Source organism: Ammospiza caudacuta, chromosome 11, assembly GCF_027887145.1.
Source record: "Ammospiza caudacuta isolate bAmmCau1 chromosome 11, bAmmCau1.pri, whole genome shotgun sequence".
NCBI lineage: Eukaryota > Metazoa > Chordata > Aves > Passeriformes > Passerellidae > Ammospiza > Ammospiza caudacuta.
The window spans coordinates 27,306,481-27,330,107 of NC_080603.1; the positions used below are offsets into that span (position 1 = coordinate 27,306,481).

The 23,627-nt window shown below is 52.4% G+C and overlaps 1 protein-coding gene across 17 annotated transcripts in view; it reads right to left on the reverse strand.

Moving 5' to 3' along the window:
• The window catches only part of MBNL1 (muscleblind like splicing regulator 1), a 64,436-nt gene that overhangs the window by 23,304 nt on the left and 17,505 nt on the right, over positions 1–23,627 (reverse strand). For 9 of the 17 annotated variants that reach the window (XM_058812117.1, XM_058812114.1, XM_058812112.1 and 6 more), the window contains exon 2: positions 20,708–21,597. The exons of 6 other annotated variants lie outside the window; for them this stretch is intronic. In XM_058812117.1, coding sequence (XP_058668100.1) covers positions 20,708–20,881 — 174 coding nt within the window. In that variant the 5' untranslated portion in view covers positions 20,882–21,597. Of the gene's footprint in view, positions 1–4,463; positions 4,608–20,707; positions 21,655–23,627 lie in introns of those variants that run through there. 2 more of the 17 variants (XM_058812123.1, XM_058812115.1) reach the window with 2 other exon arrangements.

Below are 23,627 nucleotides of genomic sequence, written 5' to 3' on the forward strand. Positions count from 1 at the left end.
CCCACACTATATGTTAGGAATATAAGTGCAACTTCTATGATAATAATCTCCTTCCAGAAAACACGCGAATTGCATATTTAATAATGGAAAAGCTTTCTTGGGATTCCCTTCTGACACTGCAAGCTCCTTTACTGGCTGAGTCTGTGATTGTGTAATTTGAAGTGGCCATTCATGGTCAGACCTACAACCCTCTAACATTTAACAGGCCACCTCCTAAAGACAAAAGAAAAATCTCCTTGTGGCCAACAGAGACTCCAGTGAGCGCTGCACATCCCACCTGCCCTGCATGAACACACACCAGCCCATCACTACTGTACAATTCTTAATGACTGACAGAAATTTCAGTACTGAAACACGTGTGGGTGCTCTGGGGGTGCTGTGGCACCCACTGCCGCTGCTGGAGCTGCGCGTCCCCTCAGCCAGGGGCTCTGCCTGGGGCTGCCTGCCCCAGCTGGGGATGCCAGAGCTGCAGAAGCAGCAGCCACAGCTCAGCAGTGCAGCTGGAGCTCAGGGAACGCTTCTGGTCCAAAGCAAACACACAAACACCTCCCCCTGTCAGGGAGCACAAATCCCTGTGGCCCGGCGCGTTTGAACCCGACAAGGAGGATTCTGCTGCTACGTACCAGCAACTATTGCCTGAAAATGGGAAAACTATTTATCCTGACGCCCAGGGGTTTTACAGGAAAGCATTTAACTCCACGTAAGCTATGGTTTCCTTTTTAAAAATAAACTGCTTGCAGGAGCTTTGTGTTGAGGCTGCCTGCCACATTCAGAGAAACCTTTTCAATATCTCACAGGGCGGCAGGGCTGCCTCGGAGCAGCCGAGAGTCAGTGACTGACACCTGCGAGGCCAGCCAGGGGCAGGGCTGCCATCTCCGAGCTGACGCACCGGGCTGATGCACAGCCTGCCTGCAGACCAGCCCGACACCCGCTGCAGGGGTCACTGCTCGCAGCGGGACCACGGGCCCCTCTGCCCAGAGCTGGTCCCACGCCGTAGCCAGACCTTGGTTCAGGCAGCGGGGGCAGTGCTCGCCCCCAGACCCTGCAGCTCCCCCAGCCCGCAGCCCAGCAGCCTGCCGTGGGGGGCTGTGGGTCTGGACACCCCCAGACAACTCTCGGAGCAAGCAGAATGCCAGCTGGGGGCAAACACACACCTCGGGGCACAGAAGTGAGGGCATCGCCCCTGTGAAGCCCCCTCAGCTCCCCCAGGGCTGCTGGGCACACGATACTGATGGCAGCGCTCTGCAGACACTTTTTAAAGTGAATGCTTTCATGTGAAAACACACCAAAGTGACCACTTCATGACGTCTTTGTGTGTGATTCCTGCACATAAAAGCCTCAACCCCTCTAATGGATCATTTGGCTTGCACAGCTAATAGCACTCCTACGGGAGCTGTCCTACTGCCATGAAATACAACAGGATTTAAAAAAAGAAAGAAAAAAGCAAACAGAGCAAGCAGACTGCCAGCACACCAAACAGAAGGAAAGACACCAGCTCAGCAGCAAAACCCTCCCTGTGCTCCTGCTGTCTGTGGGTCCCTCCTCCTCCTCCTCAGCCCCGAGGGAGCACAGAACGATCCCCAGTGCCACAACAGTGCCATGAGGATGGGGATAAGGGGACATTCACACCTGTGCCACTTTAGTTTGCACCCACAGTGATATCAACTGAGCACCTGTCCAGCCCAGCCACCCCGAGCCGGGGTAAGGTGGCTGCTGGGATACCCCCAAGTGAGCCCAGTTCTCATTTCATAACAGCATCAGCAAATGCATCAACCACATATGGACATACAAGTACTTACATAAATTCTTTAACTTTTACATTTTTTTTTATATTTATCTATTTAAAATTTTATGTGTTTTTTACATTTATATAAATATTCAATGCAATGTGTGGTTGATCTCGGTATTACTACAAATGTTTGTATATGTCTGCACGGACACCACGTATATATCAATCCACCAGTATTTATACTGACACTCCCAGGACACACAAACTCTGCAGCCTGGGATGGAGCAACACTCCATTTCCTCCAAGCAGCCCTCCACGTGTCCCCAGCCAGTGCTGTACTCCAGGACATGAGGGAATTGGGTTTTTCCAGAGGTGCAGAAGGAGCAGCCTCCCCCAGCCTGAGGGGCAGCCCGGGGCTCCCAGCACCACCGGGAACCATTGGGAACCATTGGGAACCATTGGGAACCATTGGGAACCAGAGCCCTTCCCAGGAGAGCCCCAGCTGCTCCTTGAAGTGCCAGTGCTGCCAGATCCTTGCAGAGCAATCTCTGCTAATCCATGCCGTGCTCACCCAGGCGTGCAGGGAGCCACGGTTTCAGAGGAGAACGAACACGACTTTGTGTCTGGATCAGTACAACACAGGGCAGGTTTAATCTGTGTGCCAGCGCAGGTTCCCGTGGTGCCCAGCTGCAAGGGGGCACAGCAGCGGCACGCTGAGCAGGTTCTGGGATTGCTGTCACCCAAATCCTGCTCACAGCTGTAACCCCTGACAGGCACTCGACAGGCACAGAGCGCTACTCAGAGCCTTCACCAGAAATGTGCCCTGAGCAGGCAGAGCAAACGAGCAGCAGCAGAGGGGTGAGGCCCCACCACTGTGCCAGTCCCTCTGCACAGAGCTCAGGACTGAGCCCATCACGGGCACCCGCTGCACAGGGACCCCAGCTGGGCACCCTGACAGCTGGAAATCACTGCTGCATTCACTGCTGGATTTTCAGACACTGGAAATGAATCCTGAAATGCCAGCACACCCACATCTTTGGGGTTTTTATTTACAAGAGTTTATATAAGAATTATACCTTTCCTGATTTTCTTGTTATAATTTTAGTTGTATTTTTCCCTTATTTTTAGCAAGTACAGTACCTTGACATGCTGTTTTCAATACAATTTAAACATTATTAGAATACATTTGTCAGGCAAATATATTATTGACTGAAAAATAATTAATTCCCCAACACTACTGGGGAAAGTAATTATTAAAATATTATTTTATTCAAGTGAAGTTGAACGATAAATTCTGACTGAAATTTGGGAAGTTTATTAAACTTCATTTCAAACCAGGATTTGAGTATACAACTAAGCACAGGTGAAACGAAGCACTCTGAGAGGAAAAGCGTGAAATTTCATAGCACCACAGAGTGGTGAAATTTCATAGCACCACACGTGAAATTTCATAGCACCACAGAGTCACAGACTTGTTAGGGTTGAAAGTGACCCTAAGGATCACCCAGTTCCAATCCCCCTGCCATGGCAGGGACACCTCCCACTGTCCCAGGTGCTCCCAGCCCTGTCCAGCCTGGCCTTGGGCACTGCCAGGGATCCAGGGGCAGCCCCAGCTGCTCTGGGCACCTGTGCCAGGGTCACGCCAGACTCACCACCCTCACAGAGAAGAATTTCTGCTCAAAGAACAAATTTGCCTGCACCTATCCTTTTAGATAAATAAAACATTTTTTTCTGAAACCAAGGTCAGCCTCAAATGGGAACTGTTCTGGGGATCAATGCCAAAGCTTGCAGGTAAGATTTCAAATGAATCCCCTGAGTCCTGCTCCGAGATGCCACTTTTCTCAGAATGTGGAAGGCAGACAGTGAGCCCTGCCCAGGTGCACGGCAGGGGCACAGGTACCTGTGCACAGGTACAGAGCGGGTTCATGGCACAGGGGGAGCAGGGGCTGCTGGCACCTGGAAAAGCCAACAGCTGCTGTCTCAGCGTGAGGAGCTTTGCCCCAGAGTGTACAAAGGACCCAAGTTTGAATGAGCAGCATGAGAAATGATCTTGACTCCCTTCAGCAATGCCAAACCCAAACCTCCGCGGAGCCGCGCGCTCTGCTGGCTCTGTGCGGGCTGCTGGCACCTGACAAAACAAACCCAGGGGCTGCAGGGCATCCCCTGAAACCCCTGAAAGCACCATGGAGAGGTGCCCTGATTTTCAGGAATGCAAACAGCTCCAGGTCCCTGACTGACACATGCAAGAGACATTTTACAACACAATAAACCGCCTCAGAGGGAATCATACTGCTTGATGACATCCAAACCTTTCTACTTAATTACCACACACCTCCAGTACTGCCAAAATAACCCAGAGTGGCATGGAGGCAGCAGGGAGAGCTGTCAGGGCTGGGACAGAGCTTTTTGGGCACTACAGAGCCCTCAGCCTGTCAGAGCAGCAGGGACCCCTGTGTGGGTGCCATGCCCACTGACAGGCTGCCTTTGGCAGCTGACACCAAGTTCTGCCTCTGGCCACCAAAAATTTCACACTTCTGGCTTTTCTGTACGGTTGGCTTACATGATAAACAAATGAAGGCCATTCAGTCTAGACAGTAATAAAAGCAAAGAGAGGCCAATATAGCACACCTGGCACCCAGGACAGGCTGCTGGGGGAGGCAGGGTGCACATCACCCTCACGGCTCTGGAGCTCCAAGCAGTGTAGTCTGATGTCACTGCACCACTGAACACTAACCTTCCACAGGGGGCTGAGGGAGCACTGAAGTCCATCAGAGCAGGTGAAAGGTGGACACTGAACCCCTTGGAGCAGCATGGGGTGACCCACAGGTGTGACAGTGAAGGTTCACGGCTGTCACCACCACAGTGCCACTGACTGGAGCCATGTGGGGAATGGCCAGTGCTGCCCTGCCTTGCAAACCCAAAGAATGCGAGAAGTTCACACAGGAATGGAAGGAAAACCAGCCAGAGCTTCCAGTAACAGGACACATCAGGCCAGTGGATGCCTCTTCCAGCCAGAATCCCACTGTGACTGAAAGGACAAGCCCACAAATGCACTTCAGTAAGGCGGAAAGCACTGCCACCGTCCAACAAGAATTTTAGGAACTAAACAAAGTAGAAAAATTTATCTTTTGGGAAAAAAAAAACAAACAACCAAAACAAAATCAGGGAATCTTTAACAACTTCTAAGAAAAAATTCCACCTGTTTTCCACAAGAGGGAACTTTTGACAAGATATTGATTTCCTACAAAACACCCTTTAAAATCAGTCAGCGCAGCTTGCCAGGACCAGCAGCAGAAAGGAGACCCTTAATCAGCAAATCAGGAGGAATTAATGAACCCAGCCACATTCACCTACGAGGGCAACACACGAGCCTCGTGCCCAAAGGCAGCCCCAGATCAGCAGCAGCCTCCAGCACCGTGGTGCCCACCCCAGGGCACTGCCACATCCCCCTGCCAGGGACCACCACCTCCCACCCCAAAGCACCCTCCCGTCCCACACCTTTCCTATTCCCTTCGGTTGCCTAGCAATCTAGTACCCCTGGTCACTTTGAATTTTACTTTTTTTTAATAGCTCATACTGTCTGGTTTGAAGTGAAAATCAAAGAACAATCATTAAAAGATAAATATTGGGCTGACAGAAAACTAGCCTTGCATCTTTCCTTAAATGTGCAAGACAGACTGAACACAGCTCTTCTCCCTTTACTCTCCACCATATCACAATTATCACATAAGTAGAAATTGTTAGCCTTGGCCTTTGTTTCTGCACGTGTCGCCACCATAAAACCCATGGAGCCTGATGGGTACATCACCCTGGAATTCGGCAACTGACAGAACTCAGCACGTGCAAAGTAAAACAATCAAAATTACTACTTGTTGTAGCGCTAAAGTGCCATAAAAGAGTAAAACAAAAGAGAGATGCTCTTTCCCTGGCGTACCCAGCCCTGCTGTAGCCTTGGGGTCATGAGCAGTTTAATTCTACATATCAGAAACTATTTTACATGCTGTGACATTTATGTGTCAGTTTTCACACCCAATCTGTGCCAGGCACTATTCATTTCCTACCAGCCCCGTCCCTATTCGCTTCCAGATAAAGTTTCCCTCCCCACCTGCTGCAATCCCATGTAATTAATTGTACCTGGGCACAAGCACCACCCGAGCCAGCAGCAGCTCCAGCAGGACCCGGCCGTGCTGCTGGGGCCCTGAGGAGCTGGCACTGGGCTGCGCCCTGCCCTGTGACACAGCGGCAGCGCCTGCAGCCAGCAGCCCCTCTGGGGACAGGGACACCTCCAGTGGCACCATCCCACCCTCCCAGCACCAAGGGAAGCGCCTCAGGCTGCTCTGAGTGTCTGAATGAGCCCTCGGTGGCAGCGCAGGGCAAGGCCCCGAGTCAGCTCTGCATGGCCAGCCCTAACGCACAAAAATAGCTTGTTTATTCCTCCTGAGGTGTTATTTTTACACCAGGAGTACTGGGTGGCCATGGCTGTTTGCTGCTGCGGGTCCCAGCGGAGGCACGTGGTGGGGCCAGGTGCGCCAGCCTGGCATGGTGCTGGAGTGGGGACATCCCCGCCCTGCCTGGGGCACAGGGGCTGGGACAGGTCCGTGAGGGATGCCTTTAGCCGCTGCCACCCTGCCAGCCGTGCCCAGCACACAGGAGAGTCACCCTCCACCTCCCCACGGCATCGCCAATGCCTCCAGGCTGCCCCGGAGCTCCAGAGGGAAAACCTCTCCTGAGCTGCTCCTTCCATCTCCCATCATCCAAAGGAAAGCCCTGCTAAATCAAAGTGTGCCTGTGGCTTCCAACGAGGCAGGAACAACTCCTCTGTGCACACCCATCAGGCAGGGATAGCTCAGGACAGCGCTGCAATGCCACCCTGGCTGCACCTGTGCCAGGTGTGCTCACATTGTGAACCAAAGTGCAGCTCTCCCTCCACAGACCAAACAGTCCAAGTGCATTCCTGCAGCATCCAGGTAACGTTCTCCTGGGGTTCACAGCTCTCTATAAATCCTGGCTTTAGTGGAAATAAGCCCAACAGAGTGAAAGTGAACATCCCTGAGGGCCACAAATAACAAATTAAGAGGCAAGTGGGAGCAGGACGGAGCGGAGTGGGACAGCGGCAGAGGAAGCTGCTGGCAAGTAAATATTGCCCAACGCGACAGCAGGATTGGGGAAAAACTGACAGAGTGGAATAACAGGAAGCTTAGTCACTTCTGGACAAAAAAAGCGAGCATGTGAGCGGGGCGGAGGGGAGCGGAACACCGGGATGGATGGGAGGGCTGGGAGAGGAGCGGCATGGACACACTGCCCTGGGCAGGGGAGGCTGTCCTGGGTGCCCCGCTGCACCAACCCTGCACACACACAGCAGGGTCCTGCAGGGCAGGGCAGGGCAGACACACAGACACACTGCCATGGGCACTGCCCTGTCCTGGGTGCCCTGCTGCACCAACCCTGCACACGCACACAGCAGGGTCCTGCACAGACACACTGCCCTGGGCACTGCCCTGTCCTGGGTGCCCTGCTGCACCAACCCTGCACACACACAGCAGGGTCCTGCACAGACACACTGCCATGGGCACTGCCCTGTCCTGGGTGCCCTGCTGCACCAACCCTGCACACACACAGCAGGGTCCTGCACAGGCTCCCCCAGGGGAACTGTGACCCCTTAACCCACATACCCAGCCCCAGCACGGAGAGCACCCCAACTCAGCATGGAGAACACTGGTCTGGGGACAAGAAAGCACCAGCAACAGCCCCCAGAGAACGCTGTGCTGGTGATGGAATTACCGTGGGTCTGGCGGCTCTCAGGCCAGCTGGTACTCAATCACAGAGGCACTTTGCAGAAGCCTCAGGAGTGGGGAGGAAAGCTGAAAGGAAGATCAGATTTCCCTGATGGCAAGGAAAGTACCCATTACTGTTGAAATATGGTCTGCCCGTCACTGATGAGGGGATAACAGCACTGGGTAAAGGGACTAGAAAAACACGAACCCAAGACTTTACTACATCATCCACAGAGGCAAGAGAAAAGACAAATTTGAAATAATCAGAAGCCAGATAAAGAAAGCCACCAAACCATGGCCAACTGATGACAAGCTTGAGTAACAGTTTTTTACTGCTCAGGCAAATGAGGAAAGAAAAAGATATAAATAACAAAGGGTACAGCAGAAGATAAATAAAAAAACTTTGTTTATAGTTCAAAAATTCATACAGGGAGACTCAATCTAAGTAATTCAGACTTCAGGGACAAAAAAAAATGATACCAGAAAATGTTGATGCATTCAACATTAGAAGGCAAACAGAGAGTTAGAAGTCTTTAACAAAGAACAAATTGAAGCAAGCAAGAGTAGGAAAGGGAAAGTGTCGTGGGTAAACAAAGGGTGACACATCAGGTTTGTTTTACCTTGCAAGCGTGCATGAGGCCCAGTAAAAGCTTCCTAACCAAATAAACACCCCGCAGTCCCTGCGGGAACCAGCGGAGCCAGGGCAGGGCTGGAGGCCCCGCTGCAGCAGCACTGGGAGCTCACATGCAGCACCGCTTCCACTGCGCCTCTGGGACACACCTGTCACATTTCCGTCACCAAAACAAACCGAGCCCGGCCCTGAGGCACTCAGCAGCTCCCTGGAAACCAAGCAGGAGCAGAGGACACCCCAGCAGGGGCAGGAAGCTCCGTGTCCTGCGGCAGCCAGCAGGGCAGGGCACAGAGGGGCACGCAGGGCACGAGCAGCGGGTGCTGAATTTCTCACCTGGGGGCTCAGCCATCCCCAGGATAACCAGGCAGGGCAGGGTCCAGCCTCCCTGCCCTCGGGGCAGTGTCCAGCCCCACCCCTGACATGCCCACGACACGATCCAATAATCATTAACACTGCACATGGAATCATTAACACTGCACATGGAAGCACCAACCAACACTGGAAGTTTCAGCCCACATCAATGCTGAATCCCTTGCTCAGCTCTGCGCTGCACTGCTCAGGAGGGGAAGGCAGGACACAGAGCTCAACAGGCCCTATATCAGTCACAGGTTTTTTTCTCATGCAGCTCAGGAATAATTTCCTGCACTAAGTGCTTTCCAGGCCTCTTAACATTGATATTGCAGATCAATATTTCACAAAGACAAAGCTGTCTGATGGATGTGTGCACTCATTTAAGCATCTCTTAACAGGCAGTGCTGCTGTAACTACACACTCTGCACCCCTGCTACCCTCTACCCCAGAGGTTTGGCCTTGCTCACTTTCCACATGAAGCAAAATGACAGCAAAATGACAGAACAAAGACCTACTGTAAGGCAGTGTGCAAATAAAGACAGTATCTATCTGCTCTGTCCGCACCAGTGCAGTGCAAATACAATTACAGCTACCAGGAAACACTGCTTGCTCTCAGGAGCTCTCCAGCCTCTCTCTGTTAAAGCCTCTGCATAGGCTTTCCTTCTAAAAATGCAGCTCCTTGCTAGAACAAACACTCACACGGAGCAGGACCAGGTGAGATTCTCTGTGCGCTCAGAAATGCAGGGTGAATATTTGATGCAAAAGTCTTGAAAAGCTCAACTCTGTCAGGCACACACTGAGGAGAAAAACGCTCGGAAAGGCTTATGAAAGAGGTGACAATGACACCAGAGGAGCAGAAAGGTGTTTTCAGCGTCTGTAAGGCCTTGCAGAGCTCGTGGGCATGCAGAAACAGAGGTGCAGACCCACCTGCCCCTGCCACGCTGTGAGCAGAGCAGGTCAGTGCACGTGGACTCGTGACAAACACAGGTGGCAGGATTTATTTTTCTGAAGTTAAATAGCCACAAAACATGCCGAGCACTGCTCTGCGGTCAGAATTCCCTTTGATAGTTTATTTTCCCCTGCCATGTCCTGTCCCAAAGCAGAGCTGTGCAGGGCTCTGCTCCTCCCGAGGGCAGCTCGGCTCCCGGCCCATCCCAGCAGGAGGAACACACAAAACCCCAGCCCAGTGGCAAAAAGGAAAGAGGAGCAGCATTGTTTTACAGATGCAGACCTTCTGTGGGAAGCAGCATTGTCAGGAAGAATTTCTTTACAGAAAGGGTGGTCAGGCCTTGGCAGGGGCTGCCCAGGAGGCGATGGAGCCCCCAGCCCTGGAGGTGCCCAAGGAATGACTGCAGGTGGCACTCAGTGCTTTAGGCTGGGGGACAAGGTGGGGATTGGGTACATCTGGGACTCGATGATCCTGGAGGTGTTTTCCACCCTAAATGACCCTGTGGTTTCTGCTCCTGGCAGTCCGATATCGTTGTAGGACATTTCAGCAGTGTCACCGCCTTGGTGCACACGCTGAGCTGCAGGAAATGCCACCTCTGCAGATCCTCTGTGTGTGTGTGTGACCTGCAGACTCAAACACTCTCACTTCAAGTGTTCAGCCACATAGCTGGTGGGAAATGAAAAACTTTCCATGTGTGGGAGCCAACTGAGCTGATGAAACAAACAGGAACATTCAGAGGGAGGACTGGCGTATCATGATCTCACTGCAGCACTTTTTCCCCAAGTTCAGCATGTGTGAGGCACAATCAAAGCTCCAGAGATGAGAGCATCAGCCTCGGGGCTGGGTTGCAGGGCCGCCTTACAGGTGCTTGCTCTTCAAAAACCTCAATTCTCTTTTAATATATTTCACTTAGATCTATGAGAGGAAACAACTTGTTTGTGAGTATTAAAAGGAAATAAATATTGAACTCCTCTCTTTTTCATGACCTTTTTTTATCTGAGACCTGACTCGCTCTAAAAGTAGTAAAACAGCAAAGTAGTGAAATAGAAAATGAGAACTTTGTACCCCACAACCTCCCTACAAAGACACAAGCTGACAGTGACAGCCTTGGCCACCATTGTGCCCAAGAGCTCAGAACCCCAGCATTCCAGGGACATGGAGATGTGCTGCTCCCAACAGCTGATCCTGCTCTTCCCTGGCCCCACAGCCTCTGGGAATCCCTGCCTCTGCAGCTGCCAGGGCTCAGACAGCTTTTACACAACACTGAGGAGCAGAAGCTGAACCAAGTAATCTGTCAGGTGATCAAAACAGAACTTGAGCAGTCACTCAGAAACACTTAATTATTTGTGATTTAAACAGAACAGAGAAGAAAGAATGGAACAACTACAGATGGTGCTGGACAACTGACCCATGGCTGCACTCCAGACAACGATAAAATCCAGCAATGCCTTCCAAATTTTAAATATTAAATACGAGTGTATTTTTAGCAACTACGATTTTAAGTATTTTTAAGCTTCTTACAAAAGTAGCTTCTTAATTCACAAAAGGTCTTTGCAGTTTCTGAATGCTCCTTTTTGGGTAAAGTCAACACACAAAACACACGGCCTGAAAAAAACCTGGAGGAGTCATATACACACAGGCATACATTATATATAAAATACAATGAGCACAAACACATACACAAACAGTCTACAGTGCGTGTGTAGCCCAGAGCAGAACAGCTGACAAGTATAACAAATAACTTCAACCTTCCAGTGTTGCTACTTTGTCAGTGTCTAATTCCTTAGGTATCTAAATTTACCGGAAACATCTAAACCATAAATATGTGACAAATGCTGTGTAGAAATATTTCACATTGTTACAAACATTAGCAGTGTCTTCAGCCAATGGACTAAACAGGGACAGGAGACCTCACTTCCCTTCTGATTTTCAGTGCTGGACTTAATGAAGCCAAATGCTAAAGGATTCCAACAAGGCAAAACAGAGGTGTGCTTTCCTCCACAAGAACAAAAAAAAAATCCATCACCAAGTGTTATTTTTCTCTTCAGATATATTTAACCCCGCCAGTAACCATGTTTGGAACTAGGTGCAAAAGACCTGCTGCAAAAAGCTGGCAGAAGTGGGGAACAAACACATTGTGTCAAGGAATCTTGGAGCCTGCCTGCACACTACAGCCTCTGATATCTCCCGATCTCCCGGGCTTGTGCTTTGCTCTGGCTTCCCCTTCCCCTCCCATCTGCTCACACAGAGCCCTCTCTCCTGTGTTATTGCCAGGTGCTATAACAGCATCTGACCTCTTCAGCCTTTTGTCTCTCTTCCGTCCCTCCCTTTAATTTCTTTCTCTCTTCTGCCTTGTCTTCTCTTCTACTTAGAGACTTAATCACCTTTACCACTCTCATAAAAAATCCCATTTCCTCCTGCCCAGTGCAGCCCTGGAGAAAATCCCAAGCCCTGTCCTGGCTGCAGTGAGCTCACTCTGTGCTGCATGTCTGCTTTGCCAGCTGCAGCTCCACACACCATCACTTCTGCAGCAAATGCCCAGCCTGGTGAGGTGCTCCCTGGACTCACCAACCCCACCACAGCCCTCCACTATCACCTGGAAATTTAAATCAGAAATTAATTATTTTACTATGAAACAATTCCTTGTGTTCCATTGTCAACAGAGCTTTGCATTTTAAGGTACTTTACTGGGAATTAAAGCTGCCATATCCATCCATCCATCCATCCATCCATCCATCCATCCATCCATCCATCCATCCATCCAATCCATCCATCCATCCATCCATCCATCCAATCCATCCATCCATCCATCCATCCATCCAATCCATCCATCCATCCATCCATCCATCCAATCCATCCATCCATCCATCCATCCATCCAATCCATCCATCCATCCATCCATCCATCCATCCATCCATCCATCCATCCATCCATCCAATCCATCCATCCATCCATCCATCCATCCATCCATCCATCCATCCCTTGCATGCCTAGCCCAAGGGAAGCACCTCACTCTGCTCCACAGACAGGAGGTGCAGCCAGCAATCAGCCAACAACAGGAGTAAATAACAGCTAGTAGACACAAAGTACTGACTCTTCTGTTTCCTCTAAGGGAACTCTTTAACCCTTCAGTTTGCCCAGGCAGGGGCTTTCCCAGCTCAGCTGCATTTTTATTTGGTTACAGCCACTGCAGACATCTGGGCTGTCTCCTGACTCAGCTCACTGCAGGGAAAATTTTACCAGGGCACCAGACAAGCAATGGTATGTCAATGCAGATGATTTTCTGAAAAAATCATCCACCCTACAAGCAGAAAGCAACCAGAATTGCAGGCACAGTTTCCCACCTACAGCAGGCTGTAAACCGTGACTGCACTGTGAGAAAGGGGCAGGGACAGCAGCCCCAGCAGCCTATGCAGCTGCAGCCCAGCCTGTCTCTGATGGCACAATGTGCTCCGAGCTGCTGCCTGCTGGATTCTGCACAAACACACTGCCAAGGGTGCTCTTCCTCTGCACTCAGTATTTGCTTCACCAATGTCACTTTACAGCGAGCCCCAAAGACCCAGAAAACATTTCATTCTGCCTATTCTTTTCAAAAGACTTCAGTTAAATGTGCACACTCTTGTTCCTATATAACAGAACCAAGTAAGAAAAATTGTGCTGTTTGACATTGCTGTGGTGCCTACTGCACACCTAAAAACCTGCTGGGCTCCTGGGGGACGTGAGAACCTCTCCCTGAGACAGACAGAGCTGGAAAGATGCTCTCAAATTAACAAAACACAACCTCTTCCTCACCCAGTATCGAATACCAGCAATGAACCTTACAGGATTTTAGACTGAATCCCAGCCTAAAGATAAAGAGCGAGCAGAAAACAACGAGTTTTACTCCTGCAAAGTGCTAGTTACCTACTACACCTGCAGCTGCCCTGGCTTTGGGGTTTTCAAGCATGTCCACACACAAATGACCCTGTCCCCCAGGGCTGAGCCAACTCCTGCCCATGACCTGCCCCAACCACAAACTGCCCTGTTCCATCCCAGATTCAATGGAATGTTTGCTCCTCCTGGTCCCACAGGTATGTCCCCCCAACAGAGGTGGCCCTGCAGCCAGCCACCCTCCACATCCTCACAGCTCCCTGTCTATGACAGCTGGCGCCTGCTCCAGTGGGCACATGTGGGACAATTTCCATACTTTGCAATTCCTCTCTTTCAAATTTAAATCTCAATCTCACAACCATTTATGTCTTGATGTAAGCCTGGAATTAACCCATGCAAATTCAGTGAAATGGCACCAACAAAAAGTAACCAGCTTTTTTCCCTCCCAGAACTGCTCCTCTTTTCAAGCAGCACTCTCTCTCTTTTTGCTAACTCTGGTACTATTTTGCCAAGTTAGGAATGGTCCAGAGAAATCTGGAGCTGAAGAGAGTCTTTCCGGGAACTTGACGGGACTTGAAGTGCTCTGAGATGAAGCTGGATCCAGACCTGCTCCCCAGCCAGCCCCTTCCTCCTCCCGCTCCTGTCAGCAAACTTGGGAGGCATCATCAGCATTCTCCCATCAGAGCCCACCAGCCCCTTCTGAAAACACAGAGCTTCTTGGGATCTCCAGGGCTGAGAGCTGAGAAGCCTGTCCAGGGAGTGGAGTATAACAAAAAGGCAATCTGAGGAAGCAGCCTGCTAGTGCCAGGGTGAAGCCCTCCAGAAGCACTACACTGGATTTCTTCTTTTTCTTTAAAAATCCACTTCATCAGACCTATTTTTCTTTATTTGATCAAATATTGCAGTTGCTTTCAACTACCTCAATGTGTGTTCTGCATCAGTTAAATCCTGAGATGTTTCCTAATGAAGAGGATAAGTCACAAGTATTTCAATAAATTCAACCATGAACCCAAAGGTTTTCTTACTAGCATAATCCTGTGTTTCAGGACCTGACAATTCAGCGTTGACTTAAATCTTATTTCAACAGCAGTAATCCTCCTAGCGGCACTGTGAATCGGGGGACAAGGCAGCGCCCTGGATCAGGATGAAAGCAGCTCTCGTGGTTTCCTGGGGGTGTTTGGAGCGCTGCTGAGCAGCCCTGGGGCAGGAGCAGTGTGAGGCACCGCAGGGAGCACAGCCCAGCACAGGGCAGCAGGGACGGCCCAAACCCTGCTGCTCTGTCTCTGCGGGATGCGGGGCTGAGCACTGCAGGGAGGGCTGTGGGGCTGTGGGGCTGTGCTCTCGCCCTGGCTTTGGCGGCTCACCTGCAGGAGAGGCTCCTTCCCGGGCACGGACACGGGAGCAGCTCCTGGCACGCAGCGCACGCTCCCGAGCAGCACCCGGGGCAGTAGCTCCTAAACAACATCCAGCTGGGCTCACCAGGCTCTGCAGTCCCAGCAAAGAAACACCAGCATTTCTCCAAAGTCAAAAAACAGATGTGATCGTTCGCTATTGAATGTAATTTGTTGCTTCCAACAAATTTCAGTGAGCCTTGGCAACAAGGCATCTGTATTTGGAAAAACAGACACTTGGGGTCATCCTGGGAAGGAGACAGGCCTCACAGGCTGCTCCTGATCACTCAGTTAGGACTTGGGACAAATGTCTGAATGTTCTTGACATGAGGTTTTCTTATTTTTTGCCTCATTACATCTTCTCTACAAACCAGTTGAGAATTGTACTGATTTTGACTATGCCCAGCAGAGTTCCTGACTGTAACAGGAGCCCACGCTGGTTTCTATTATGCACAGCCTTTAAGAAATGACAGTGCAAATGCTGCAGTGCAATGCTTTAATTTCTACTTAATTCCTTTCTGCCGAGGCAGAGTTGAAACTGTAAAATGAGCTGCAAAGGCTGGAGTTAGTTGTGACTCCTCTGTCCAAAGGCCTGATAAGATTTCAAAACACCATCTATCTTCCCACAGAGGAACACACGTGCTTTCAATTGTTTGGTTTGCTAATGGACTATTTGCCACTCCACCTAACAATTGCCCCATTTTCTCCATGTGTTTGCCACTTTTCCCTTTGCTTCCTCTTCTGGAGCTCAGCCTGCTGGCAGACACACAGGCTGGAGAGGAGAAAAATGGCAAATCAGACCTTAGGAATTTGAACATTGTTTATGTTTTCATTTTTTGCCAAGGGTTACTGCTTTACGAGCTTCCTTGAAATCAGCCATGTGTCCTTCTGCCTCCCAGCCCTGAGCCTCACCTCCTCCCTGCACCCCCAGCCCTGCCACCGCCCCGTGCCCCAGGGATGCCGGACACCACACAGGTAAAACTACCCAGGAATCACCTGCTCAGGTGCTCTGGGTTTCTTATTCTGCCTTCACTGAAGAGGAATCAGACCCATGATCTGCCACTCTCAACAAGATTAGTGCAATAAGCTTACGGGATTTTCTTCTCTTTGTAATAAATGAAAGAGTTCTTACTCTACACCCTTAGGAAAGCGTCACAGAAGGGAGAACAACAAGCCAAAAAAATCAGTATTTTTTAAAGCAGTGACAAAGTAGAGGGACTTTAGTAGAGAGACTTGAACAACTAACAATTACATCTCTGAAGTAGAAGAAATAAGATGCTCGTGAATTTCAGCAATAAGAATAAGTTTATGTATTTTTAAGCCTTCTTGGAAAAAGTGGCAGTCACTTTTACAGATGTTTCAGGTGTTCTATTAAAAAAAAATAAACACTTCTACATCAGAAGATAAAATACTATCATACCAAGTGCTGATGGGTCTCAGACACAAGGCACCAGAGTTTCAACCTCAGACATTGTCACTAAGTCACTTACACTTCTGGTTTCCAGCTTTTTCTTAGAATTAAAAAAAAAAACAGAGAAATGTGGAAGTTTAAGACTTTCCAGCTGTTGAAGAGAGAGCAGAAAAAGGTTTTACACTTCATTGGGACACCCAGCTTGAACATGAAGGAGCCGCCTCAGTGGGAGCATAGCTTAGGAGACCAAAAGCCAACTTGGAAGCACAGCACGCGTGGTGCACGTTATCTCCAAAGCCATGGGCTGGGACCTGTGCTCACCGCGGCCACCGAAGGCACGTGAGGTTCAGATCACTCTGAAGCAGCAGGTTTGGGAACACAGCAGCCCCCACCCTGCAGAGAGCTGGTGTGGGGCTGGGCCAAGCACAGCGGGGCAGCGCTGGGGCAGCACTGGGACAGTGCCGGGGACAGCACTGGGACAGCACCAGGTCCGCACTGGGGACAGCACTGGGACAGCACGAGGACATTGCTGGGACAGCACTGGGATAGCACGGGGGCAGCACCAGGATAGGACTGGGACAGGACTGGGACAGCACCAGGGCAGCATCAAAGGTAGCACTGGGACAGCACTGGGACAGCACTGGGACAGCACCACAGGCAGCACGGGGACACCCGAGCCCCCTGCCCCTCCTGCTGTGTGACACTTTGCCCAGCACAGGGCTGGCAGTGGCCGCGTGGCAGCCTGGCCACGGTGGCCTCGGCGCATCTGCAGCTCCCCCAGAATTTGCATTTGACATCCATCTCCCCATTGTTCAGACATCTTTATCTCAGCTTTCAGGAAACGCGGATGACTCATCTATCGGAACATCTGACGAAGCTAACGTAATTTCAAAAACGAGTTCTACTTCGGCTTATTTTTCCAAGAAAAAGAAAGAAGAAAAAATGTTTCAAAATTATGGTAAAAATCAAATTTCTGTTGCAAACCAGCTTCCTGATTTAGGAACTCGAGCTTATTTTTGCTGTAGACAGTCTAACAGGCTTTTAGGCATCCAAATTTAGGAAAAAAATCCTACGGCATTTAAACAAGGCAGAGCCAGAGCTGGAGCTGAGTCAGCCGCTCCAGTGCATAATTTGAATACACTACATAATCATTCTTGGTTTAAAATTATCCTGCTAATATCTGAGGGCCAGATTATCCCACACACGTTCATCTTGATTCACGCGCTCCCCTAGGCCAGCCCCGCAGGTTCCATTAGGCTCATTAGGCAGCAGGACGGTAACATCTCGCTGGGGCTGTCCCAGCCCTGACCTCCTGCAGCACCTCAGAGGTCACAGCCACCGGCCTGGCTGCCTCTTGCTCCCCACGCTCCCAATTACCACCGGCCAGCTCATTCTGCTCAGGTAAGGACGAGCTGCCAGGTGCACCCACGGGACGTGTTTGCAACCAGAGACGGTGCCCAGAGCCCAGTGCCACTGCTCCCACACAGCACAGCTGGGCACCTCGGGAGGCAACACTGCTCTCCTTGCTCTAGCCCTGCACAGAGCTTGTGCCTTCATTTCACAGGAGGGGGAAATAGTAATTTAAAAAAAACGCGCTTTAGCCAAGCTGCAAGTTTCACTTCTGGCATCTATTTTTGCCTCCTCCCGGCAGGGCAGGGCAGTGGAGCCTGGCTGCGGCGGCTGCGCTGTCCCTGCGCCCGCAGAGGACACCTGGGCCGGGGCCAGAGCCGAAGGGCACTGCACGCACAGGGTCCCTCCGAGATCCGCTCCAGGAATAGCCCAGCACACGGGCCAGCTCCAGCCCCGAGGAGGCCTGCCCAGGGCTGCAGCTCTGCAGCACTCACACCTGCCTGACGTCAGCTCGCACAGCAGTCACTCCTAAGGCACACCGAGCCTTGCAGCGACACATCACAGCATCGCACAGCCGGGCTGCAAGGGGCCTTAAAGGTCGCCTCATTTCAACTCTGCCAACATGCAGGAGTTTGCAGAGAAAAATTCACTGACTAAGTATCTGTCTCATGTTCAAGAGATAATGCAAGAATAGCAGTATAATTAATACTAATACTATATACATTAATAAGAAATCAAATATTTTAACATTAAGGTCAATTTTTCAGCGTGCTGCTATTTTAGTAAAGAACAAGACATTACATCCATATTGAATTACTGAAAAATTAAAAATTACTTCTGAATGTCCTAACCAAAAATCTTTTTTAATCTGCACTAAAGTATTGACTGACCTTATAAGGTCCAGACAGAGCTGGTGCAGCATCTCCCTAAATTGCTTTTGCAGAACATCTAAAGTTTGGGATATTGCAGACAAGGTAACTCAATGACTAGAGCTGGTTGAAATTGGCGCACACCAAAACTGACACAGAGCTGAAACAAAACCAAAACTGAGCAATAGTTTCAACAAGGGGAATTGGACTGGGAATTCCCCAGAGGGGGATATTCCATGTGCTGTTTCCCCAGGGTATTCCCGTGCATGGCACAGCTCCTTAACTAAGGGCCCTGCCCAGGGGCTGGGAGCCGCTGGAGCCGCAGCGCCGGGACACCGCGGGATCCTGCCCCGCATCCCCGGGAGCCTCTCCAGCACACAGAGCTCAGCCACTGGCAAACCTTTCAGCATGAGCACGAGTAAACAGCTCTGGTCAGCAGTGTATTTTTAAACAGCAGATTCTTTCCCAGCTCCCAGCTCGGCCCCTGCGCTGACTCCACAGGGCAAGCAGCACACTCCTTTCCGAGGGCCCGCAGCAGCGCTGTAACGTTACCCACGGTTATCACCCACGGACCTTGCCGGGCTTGGCAAAGGTCAGCCTCGGCTCCTGCATTAAAAAGGGAAGCGAAGAGCCCTGCTGACGGCAGCAGAAGGGCCAGTCACGCTGCCGGGGCTGGGGAAAGCAGGCCAGGCCCTGCTCCATCCCCTCTCACACAGACACCAGCTCACGCCGCCGCCCGGCTCCAGCACCAGCAGCACCCCCGTCCTGCACTGAGATTTTAAGGCACTTCCAGCGAGCACTGACATCATGTCCGGGTCACTCTAGCGGCTGCTTTCCAGCCTTTCGGCAGATCCTCGCCATGAGCAGCAAGGCCAGCGGGGTCAGGCCGCGGTGGCCAGACACACGTTGCTGGGAAACCAAGCCGGGGACACTGCGGGTGCTGCTGCACCAGCAAACCCACGGTGGCAGTCACAGCAACGGCTGAGAGGCTCCGGGGCCAGGCCCGTGCTCCGGCAGCACCAACATCCCCACGGTGACACCGCGCAGCCACCGACGGCCACGCCGACACGCGCTGGCACACGGGGCTGGCACTCCCCACTGGCACCACGGGCAGCCCTGGCTCTGCTCCTACCTCCAGCACCTGCTTAATGCATAAAAACATCTTATTTCCACATTTTAAAATTGATATCCTGCACTCATTGTAATTGCTGTATTCAAAAATACATTGAACGACAGAGAAACCAACCCTTTCAGTATCTGCAAGTTAAGCCATGGCTGGGGGTGGTGGAGCATTTCAGGCCTGAGAGCACTGTAGAGCTTTACCCCATCCCCTGACCAGAGACAGGACACACAGTGAAGCTCGGGATGCTGAGGATCTACAGAGACCTGCTGTCAGCCACTTCCTGCCCCGCTCACGCTGCGCTGGGCCCGGCTGAGCCACGAGCTGCCCCAGCCCCAGCCCCAGCCCCAGCTCCCTCCCAGCACGGCCCTGCCAGCAGCCAGCTCCCCTTCTTGGGGAGAAAATCACACTGCAGAAAAAACTGACAGACAAATGTTTGCTTCCCAAGTTTTGATTCTTTCATGACTCCGCTGGATTAATTCTGTACTGTTTGTGGTACGAGTATTTTACATGTGAAGTTACTCAAATCATGAAAACCCAAGGGAAGGAGCTGGGACCTGCACATTTAACACCTACTGCTGGCACCGCAGCTACAGTGAAACAACAGGCCTGTATTTATGGTGCCTAGATGGGATGTACCTCCTGAAAACCCTCTCTGCTCCTGCCACGCTTGAACATCCAGAGGCACCTTGCTTCTGCTAAGTGCTGTCATTCCCTTAAGCGAGTGCACTTGGGAGAAAGATGGGATAACCGCACCAGTGCCAACACAGAAAGGCAAGCATGGTGCTCACAGGCACCCGAATAACCCAGGGAGGAAAACACTCTTCTAAGGTTCACCATCAGCTGTCCAGGGACACCAACAACCCGCTGGTAGTTACGAGATGGAAACAAATCCTCATATTGCTTACGTGGTTTGTGCTATTAAAAACAAAGAATCCTCACAGTGACTTTGCTGTTTCTACGTGAAGTGCCCTTTATTCCAGCTACAGGCAGGGAATAATTTGGAGGCGAAGAATGAGCCCCTGTAGCCATACTGAGGATTTGAGCCCCGCCAGACGTATTTTCACTTCGTTCCCTATATCTTTCCCTTTCCCCTGAGGAAAGCAGCAACACAAATCGACAAGCATCAATAAAATAAAAGCAGCAAAATACCCCACTGCTGGCAGCCAGCACTTGCTCCTGCTCGGCTGCAGGATTTCTCTGGCTACAACTGCTTCTTTCATTAACCATTTATCCTTGAAAATAATGTAATATTTACTCACTTTCAATGAGTCAAAGCAGGCGATTACGCGTCCGTTTTCAACTTGGCAGCTTTTCGATGGGTGTGCAAATTTACATTCCGTGTCTGGTCGTGAGCAAGTCCCCCTTTGGAACTCCCTACACACTTCCAGCGTTAGCCATTTTGTGTCCCGGATCGGTGTGACGCTAACAGCCATCTTTAGATTTTACAGGTAGTTAAAATTTCCAATAAAAACGGGCAAACGGGTAGCTGAACTGATAAACTGAAAATTACAAAAGTGCCACCTCTAGAACACTTTTTTCCCCCGCTCCCTATTTTAAAACAAGTGCGTGTAAAACCGGGTGGCTGCGATCCCGAGAAGAGCTGTGTCACAGAGTTGGGAGCGTGGCACCGTTAGCGGGGCTGGGGAGGCCGGGCGGGCAGCGGGAGGGAGCGTGGCCGGACTAGCCCCGCGCAGCGCTCAGCATCCCGTCCTGAGGGCGGCCGCCGCAAGCATGGGCACGTGGCGGCTCCGGCAGCGGCTCCCGAGCTGCTCCCGGGGACGGCGGCGGGCAGGTGCCTCCGGGCAGCGGGCTCGCAGCGGGCTCTGCGGTGCAACCGGGATCGATTAGTTTGGCATAGACAGATGCAGCAGTTTAGAGCAACGACCGACACCGGCTTTAGGCTGGGCTTTTTCTCCTCCTCTCCTCGGCTTTCGGGCAGCAGAGCTCTGACCTTCGCGGCACACTTTAGTGCACAGTGCAGCGGCGGCGGGGGAGCGGCGCCGGACCCTCCTCCCGGCGGCGCGGGGCTGGCAGCGGCGGAGCGCTGTCGTCGCAGTCTAGCTGGCAGCAAGCAAGGCAAAAGCAGCGGCTGCTCTAGAAGCGGTCCCAAGCAGCAGCGACGTCAGGAAAGGCACTTCTTAGTACCAACCTGTGGAGAGAAGAGACACGTTACGAGCGGGCGGCGCGGGCGCCCCGCGAGCCGCCGCCCCGCGCAGGGCACTCACGGCTGCGGGCGGCGGGGCCGCGTCCCCGCGCGGGGCCGGGCGGCAGCACCGCCGCGGGCCAATCGCGGCGAGCGTTGCAGCGACACTCCGGGCAGGGAGCCAATGGCGGGGGCCGTCTTATGAAAGGTCGCGCCTGTCAGACGCCGGCCGCGCCGCGCTGCCCCGAGCGCGCCCGCCGGGGGCCGCGCGTGCGGCCCGGCGGTACCGGCGAGCGGAGGCGGCCGGGAACGGCGCCGGGAACGGCACCGGCAGCGCCCGCCGGCCCTCCGAGCGGCTCGGGCCCGGCGCAGCCTGACCGCCCGCCGCGGCTCCCCCCGCGGCGCGCGGAACGCGGCGGCCGAACGGCACCGGCACCGCCCCGTCGGGCCGCCCGGCGTGAGCACACACCGAGACACGCTGACCCCGGAGCGGCTCGGTCCCGGCGGCGCCCGCCCGCCCGCTCGGACACGGCCGCGGCCCCGGGGACAGCGGCCCAGCCGCCGGGAGCAGCGCTGTGAACCGCGGCGAGCCGCGGGAGCGCCGCCGGCCGCCGCAAAACCGCCCGGCAGCGGGGCAAATACTACAAACACCGCCCGGCAGCGGGGCAAATACTGCAAACACCGCCCGGCACCGGGGCTAACACTGCAAACACCGCCCGGCAGCGGGGCAAACACTGCAAACACCGCCCGGCAGCGGGGCAAATACTACAAACACCGCCCGGCAGCGGGGCAAATACTACAAACACCGCCCGGCAGCGGGGCAAACACCGCCCGGCAGCGGGGCTAACACTGCAAACACCGCCCGGCAGCGGGGCAAACACTGCAAACACCGCCCGGCAGCGGGGCTAACACTGCAAACGCCGCCCGGCACCGGGGCTAACACTGCAGACACCGCCCGGCAGCGGGGCAAACGCCGCCGAGGATGCCCGGGGGGCTGCAGGGGTTTCCCTGCACCCGCCGCTCACATGCCCAGCTCTGCCACAGAAGCTGGTGCCACCTGCAAATGCAAATCCACTATAATGAACTACAGCTCCTGTCCCACCTGAGGATCGCAGTGCCCAGAGGACGGAGCAGAGCGGGACCCTGGTGGCACTGCGGGGACACACTGGCAGCACCAGCCACGGGGATTCTGCCAGCAGTGCAGCCCCAGCAGCATCCTCTGCCTCTGCTGAGGGGAGCACTAGCCCCATCCCCGTCTTTCTAAAGATGCTGCTTCATCATCTTCCCATTTCCCACCGCCCTCCAATGCAGGTCACTGACACAGACCCCAGAATCACACCCTGGGAAGCAATGCTGTCAGCGTGCATGCAAACCAACAGATGAGAAAAAGCTACAGTCTTTTTCTAGGGACACAGTGATCAGAACAACCAACTCCAGGGGAAGGAAAACACACCTAACAGAGCTAATGAGATTACAACAGGCACCGTGTGTTCTTTGCCAGGACACTTGAAATCATGCCACGTTTTTAATCCCTGCTAGCAAGAGACAAACAACGACCTAATTACTTGCAAGCACAGGTTAACAGCTAAGTGTCTTTGTGGTAAACACAGATACTCATTTGCTTCAACTGCCTAAAAGTCTGAAGTTCGGGGTCATCCTGCACCACCAGTCACTACTCCTCGGTGCTCCGTATACTGAATTCTTAGGTCTCGAAAACTTGTTCTGTAACAAATGTCCAGGCAAACCAGTTTGGTTCTTGCACTTCCCAGCCGTGACAGATTAGCACCAAGAGATCTGAAAGCAGAGGATGTGCTGCTGGGGCCGTGTGCCAGCAGGTCCACCAGATCCACCAGGCCTCCCTGCAGCCTCGTGCAGGAATACCAGCACATCAGAGCACTCCTGGAAGCCTAAACACATCCCCCAGCCCGGAGCCAAGGTGCACTGCAACTCATCCTCCACAGCAAAGAGCTTCCCACCATCACTCCTGCACTGCACAAAATGACTTGTGTTATTTTGCTAGGAACATCTGTTCCCTG